Source organism: Tupaia chinensis, unplaced genomic scaffold (genome assembly GCF_000334495.1).
Source record: "Tupaia chinensis unplaced genomic scaffold, TupChi_1.0 Scaffold000178_1, whole genome shotgun sequence".
In the NCBI taxonomy this organism is placed as follows: domain Eukaryota; kingdom Metazoa; phylum Chordata; class Mammalia; order Scandentia; family Tupaiidae; genus Tupaia; species Tupaia belangeri.
The window spans coordinates 688232-694102 of NW_006159653.1; the positions used below are offsets into that span (position 1 = coordinate 688232).

Genomic DNA, 5871 nt, shown 5'->3' on the forward strand with positions numbered 1-5871 from the left:
GCTTCAGGAGGCCGTTTCGAGGCAGGCATGGGGGCTTGGGGTCGCCGTCGATACCCGGGCTCGACATTTTCCTCACGCACTCTGCAGACAGGGTTTGGGAGGGAGAGTGAGGCTGCTGCTCTCTGCAGGCCATGGTGCCCATCCCTGGGTGTCCCCCCACGGGCCCTCAGAACCACCCACTGCAAGGGTCTGCGCGCACCCTCTCCCCGGCTGTGAGCGCATTAGAGGTGGAGGGCCAAGACCTCTGTACTCGGAGCACCTGCCATGTGCACCGAGCTCAGCCCGCACAGCCCACACAGAGGTGAGGCCCCGCACCCCTGCTGTCCCCAGCTCTCAGGTAAGGGACCTAAAGCTCCAGGGACTCGCAGTGGAGGCCAAGGCCCTGCAGGAAAGGGCTGGGGTGGTCTCGGGCTTCTCCCTGCAGCCCTGGTGCCCTGACGCCCAGCAGCTCCTGAGAGTTCCAGCACCTGTGGGAGCCAAAGGACGGGCAGGGCCTCCACGGCGAGCCCTGGGTGTGCTGCCTTCATCCTCGCTCCCAGTGCGAGGACACCAGTGGGCACCCCCCACGAGACCCAGCCCAGCCTGGCCGGTCGTCTGCCCACTGAGAGCAGCTCTCCTCAGGCCATGAAGGCTGTAAGGGGGGTGACAGCACTGGGTGCAGACAGCCTGGAGGGCAGGGCCGTAGGACCCTGGGCAGGACACCATCCACTCCATGAGCAGCCTGCATGGCCGGGTAGACAGCCCGGGGGCCCTCCCTCCCAGCTGCATAGTCTTGGTAGGACACTGCACCGCCAAGCCGCTACCTCCTCGCCTTGAGGCCCGAGAGGGGCCTCACACACGCTTCAGCATGGGCTCAGAGAGTGGCAGGGTGTGATCTGCCCTCCAGGCCTGCCGGTGACCCCAGGACAAGCCTGGAGCCTCTGTGCAGGCCCTGCCTTCCTGCCCCATAATCACAGTCAAAAGCTGCTCCTAGCTGCCACCTTCCCCCTGCCTGGCAGACGTGGGCCTGGCCTCACCAGGTCTCACTAAGGCACAAGGGTGTCTAAGTTGGCTCCCAAGATGGGGTGGGCCTTGGGAGGAGAGCAGCATGTGTCCCCTTCCTGGGCCACTCCTGTTCTGGAGCGACAGAGCTGAGGAAGCTGGCGCCCCCCCCATCCCCCCCTCTGATGGGCCAGACCTGAGGGAAGAGGAGTCCTGCCTCCCTGTGCCGGTGGGGCCTGCACAGCCCCAGCCCAGCCCTTGCCAGAGCCCCCCAGGAGAGACATGGAGCTGAGCCAGACTGTGGCTGCCAACCTGGCTGGGGGCCTGGTGGCCTGGCTCCACCTGGCCGTCCACCCAAGGCCCTCTGCATAGCTCCCTCCCCCCTCCAAGCTGCCATTGGGCCCTGCGTCATGGGTCAGGCTGCCCCGGAGGAGACCACCACCTTGGCTACTGACCGGGAAGCAGTTGCCTCACACTGGCTGATACGGCCCTACCCGTGCCTTCACACAGTGCCCGCTGGGGTAACAGCATCTTTCAAAGTCATGCAGCCTGTGGGGTGGCCACTGCCGTTACCAGTTTCCAGATTCCCGTTTGCCCACTGAGGCCTGCTGTGGGGCTGCCTCAGTTCCCCCAGTGCAATCGGGGCACAGCAATGCCCCACTGGAAGCAGCTGAGGCCCAGGGCGGCCTTGGGGCGAGAGTGGGGAAGTTGTGCCAGGGACAGACAAGCAGCCCAGCCTGACGGCGGCCCTCTGCAAGGTCCTGGTCCCCGCCGGCATGCCCCGTGCACCTGGTGGCTGTTCCAGGCAGACCAGGCCCCGCGGGCAGCACCATGGACAGCGGTCGCCGCCGAGCGCGCGCTCGGGGCCAGGCCTAGGCGGGCTCCCCCCCGGACAGCCGCAAAAAAAAAGTGCCGAGACTGCCCAGCAAATCCAGCCCGGCAGGGCGGGGCCTCGAGGCGAGAGGAGGGGGGAGGGGCGAGGGGCGAGGCCGCCCGCGGGGTTGGGATCCGGAGGCGGCGGCGGTGGAGGCGGCGCCCGGGGAGAAATAACGCAGGAGCGGTGCGGATATAGATGAGAGCGCTCCCAGCCTTGGGTGCGCACGTGGACGCCAGGGCATCTTGGGGGCGCCCTTTCTGTCACCCCTGTGCTCACGTCTGCAGCGCCCAGTGCCACCGTACCCCCCTCATCTCAGGGTCGAGCTAGCCTTTGCACCACAGGGACAGGAGCTGTGCGAGAAGGCCTTACGGCCTCTCCCCGCCTTTCCCCTCCCCTCCCCTCTGCCGCCCTGCCTGGCAGTCAGCCCTCACCCCAGCGGGTGCCCCGCAACCTGGTGTCCACTCTCCTGCCGGCTCCAGAAGAGGAACCCACAGTTCACTGGCCCGGCTTTGGGCAGAGCTGAGCTCGCTGGGAAACTAGGGTCTTCTCGCTGTTCTGGCAAAGAGGCCCCAAGGGGCCCTGATGAGGACCTGCCCATCCCCGGCTGCACCCGCCTGGCCAGCCAGTGAGCAAGGAGCTGGGTGAGCCCTGCGGCCTGCAGAGCCCTTCTCCCCCACCCATACCTGGGGGACCCAGGGCTCTGAGGGCCTCCAGAGGTTCCTGCTGGAGGGGCCGCCTTTGCCTACTGAGACAAGTACCACAGGAGCTAATTCTGGGAAGAGACTTTTAAAGAGGAGCTGGCAGGTGGCGTGGTGGTTAAGGGTGCTGGACTCCCACAAGGCCGACTGTGGTCGACTGTGGTTCGTGTCTGGACGTGGCAGCTTGCTTTCTCTCTCTCCCTCTATCCCTCGCTCCTCAAATGGAAATGAATGAATGCATAAGTAAAGTTAAATGAAATAATTAAAATATAAAAAGATGACCAAGATTCCATTATCCCCAGCCTCAGCTTCTTTGTGATGTATCCCAATTCAAAACAGAATTCTGGGAGGACCCTCCTAGGACAGGCTGCAGAGGGGCTTGGGGTGTCTGGGCTCAGTGGGGAAAGGGGACAGTGGCCCCATGTGGAAGTGTCGCCCTCGTCAGCCCAAGCCCGCCCTCTCAGGGTCCCATGGGGAGAGCTGGCCATGGCTGTGCTGTCCCTAGGGTTCGTCACGAAGCCTGAGGGCCACAGTGAGCCTGTGGGCCCCAGGCTCCTCAGAGGGCCCCAGCACTGGTGGCTTCCAGGCTGTGCAGACGGCCACTGGGGGCCCCTCAGGTGCTCTCTCTGACAGGCTCCTCACCGGGCCCTGAGACCCAGCAAGTCCGGCTGACTGCTCACTCCAGCCCACCTCGCTCCCCCTTCCCACCCCTCTGCCTGCAGCCTGCTGCTTCCCTGCTGGGGGCAGGCTCCCCTCCTCAGCCCACTCGTGCCTTCTCCACTCTTCAGCTTCCTCCTGGTGCCACTCCTGCCTCCCCTCTGGGACCCAGCACATGAGCGACTGCCCAGCGTGCCACTCGTCACACACACGCCATCGCTGTCCCGACTCTCCTCTGGCCTGGGGACTGCCTGTGCCTCTGTGGCCTCAACATACAGGCTGCACTGGCCATCGGAAGGTGGTGAGCGAAGGGTGAGCAGAGGGGCCACTGCAGGGGCCCAGGGGCTCCACGGAGCCTGACCAGACTGGAGCAGAGTTAATCCCAGTTGCACAAGGTCAGTGTCCAGAAGGGAGGAAAGCCATGGTGTCTGGGATTGGGTTGGCGTCCAACCAAGTCAATGACAGGGCTCCCAAGACCCTTGCTTGCCGGGCCTTGGGACATGCAGACCTTAGAAGCTGCAGGGCTAGGGAGCTGGCTGCCCACCTGTCACCTGCTTGGCCCTGAGCAAAGGAGGCGGGAGCCCTAGGGAGGGGAAGTGGCGGTCATGCCCTGCTCTTCCCAGCGACACGCCCCCAGTACTGCCTGGCCAGGAGAGGGAAGCCAGGCGCAGAGAGGACTCCAAAAACCGAGTGGCCATGGGGACAGCTCCAAGGCTCCTAAGTGGTCTGAGTCCCTGCCTGGGTCAGGCACAGCATCGGAGGCAAGCTTGGACCCTGGGCTGGCCTGCACTGGCCAGGCGCCCCTCCTGTGGCTCCCTGGGTTGCCCTGCACTGCTTCACCCGGAGCCCTGTCCCCTGGCCTGGGAGCGGGGCTGGCTCTCGCAGCACTGCCCTCTGTAAGGAGGGCCTCTGTCACAGCCGGCTTCCTCCTGAGGCCGAAGCATGCATGTTCGGCTCTAGGACACCTTTGGGGCACTGGGAAATCCTCCCACCCACCCCTCAGCACCCAGTTAAGGGTCTTACCAACTGCCCCACCCCGCGTCTGCAGAGCTCCATCTCTGCCATCTCTGCCATCTCTGCATCAGGCTAGAACAGTGGGACCCAGGAGGCCCCGCACCGACCAACTGCCCTGCCTGAGGGTCTCAGGGCTGAGCCAGCCATGGTACCCAGACGGCTCACTCAGGCTCAGTCTGCAGCAGCAGCCCAGGGCTGGGTGGCGCCCGGGGGCTAGGGACTAGACAGGGTGCAGGCTGACATGGCCCGTGACAGCCCCGTGACTCAGGCACATCCACGTCCCTGCCACCCTGCACGTGTCACAACACCAGCCCGCCCCTCCCGCCCCCAGCTCGAGGCATGTCAGGGTTTACCAGGGCACCAGGAAGGGGCAGCCTTTAGTCTGAGAGGCACGTGGGTCTCAGGACATGGGCCTGTGCAAGTGCCAGCTGCTGGGGCATGTGGGGAGCCTTGGGCTCCAGGTCCATCTCTGGTCCTTGCTCCAAAGAAGGCGAGCCCCCAACCCTCGCCCCAAACCCTCCTGTTTCCTGCCAAGTGAGGGAAGTGCCCACACCCACCCTTTGCAGCTGGCGAGGACAGCTCAGGCCCCTCACTCACTGTGGCCTTCCTGACACCCCTCCTGAGCCAGCCCTTGACGAGCCGTGGTGAAGTGGTCACGTGGACAGGATGGGTCTGTGGGTCGGCCACCTCTGGGTGGGGTGTCCCTGCCTGTCAGCAACATGGGGCCTCCTGGGCCACATCCAAATGGCTCAAGGGCCCAGGCCCCTCCCACCTAGGTGACAACTTGCTTCCCGCTGTCAGGTGCCTGGAAGTGGTGCGAGTGGGCGGGCGGGTCTGTGAGGTGATGTACCAGCACTGGGGGTGCAGGTTGTGGGGGGTGGCAGGCATTTGGGCAGCTGAGTCCTGGGGGTCCTCTGGACTGCTTGTGCCTGTGGCTGGGCCCTAAGTTTCCTCCCCTCCAGAGGGCTCCTGGTCCTGCCTCGGCCACTCTGGCTGGGCCCCTCGGCTGCCCAGCCGAGAGCTCGGCCCTGCTTTCTGCTCTGAAGCTGCTGCTCAGCCCCAGCTGGAGGGGTGAGAGGCCCTGTGCTCAGCCAGGCAACAGGGGGGTCAGTGTGGGTACCTGGGGCAAGGACGTCCTGAGGGGCAGGTGGCGTGGTCCCTGTCTACTCTCCTGTGGGAGCCAGGCTGCTGTGCAGAGGCAGAGGGCCGCTGGCTCGGGTAGGCCTTCCCTGCACCGGGGAGCCTCCCAGGAGCACACTGGAGCGCTGGCCAGCAAGTCTGCTTTAGGAGGCCTTTAGTCCCCGCAAGGCCGGGCTTTCTCTTGTACCGGGGCACAACGACCCCTCCCTTACCGCGGTGGCAGCTCTGTGCCCAGTCCAGGTGTCCAGGGAAGGACCAGGCCACAGGGCTCCACCTAACACCTGTCACGTGGGCGCAGGGGCTGGAGGAGCTGGGCGGGGGAGCCAGAGCCCGGTGGGAGTCAGGCCAGGGCCCAATCCGGCGGGCTGGGTCAGGGACCTGCGGCTGCTACCCAGGGCCACAGTGCTTCCCGTCAGCAGCCCCGGTGGCTCCGATCCACAGCCCTGGCCAAGTCGGCGGTTAACAGAGGGGAGGTGGCGCGCCGGCCACCCGGGCGACGGGCGG

The 5871-nt window shown here is 65.6% G+C and overlaps 1 protein-coding gene across 1 annotated transcript in view; it reads right to left on the reverse strand.

The window, feature by feature from the left end:
• The window catches only part of FBXL16 (F-box and leucine rich repeat protein 16), a gene marked incomplete in the record, with an annotated part of 21590 nt that overhangs the window by 8362 nt on the left and 7357 nt on the right, over positions 1 to 5871 (reverse strand). The window contains 1 exon segment of the mRNA XM_014586985.2: positions 1 to 81. Coding sequence (XP_014442471.1) covers positions 1 to 81 — 81 coding nt within the window.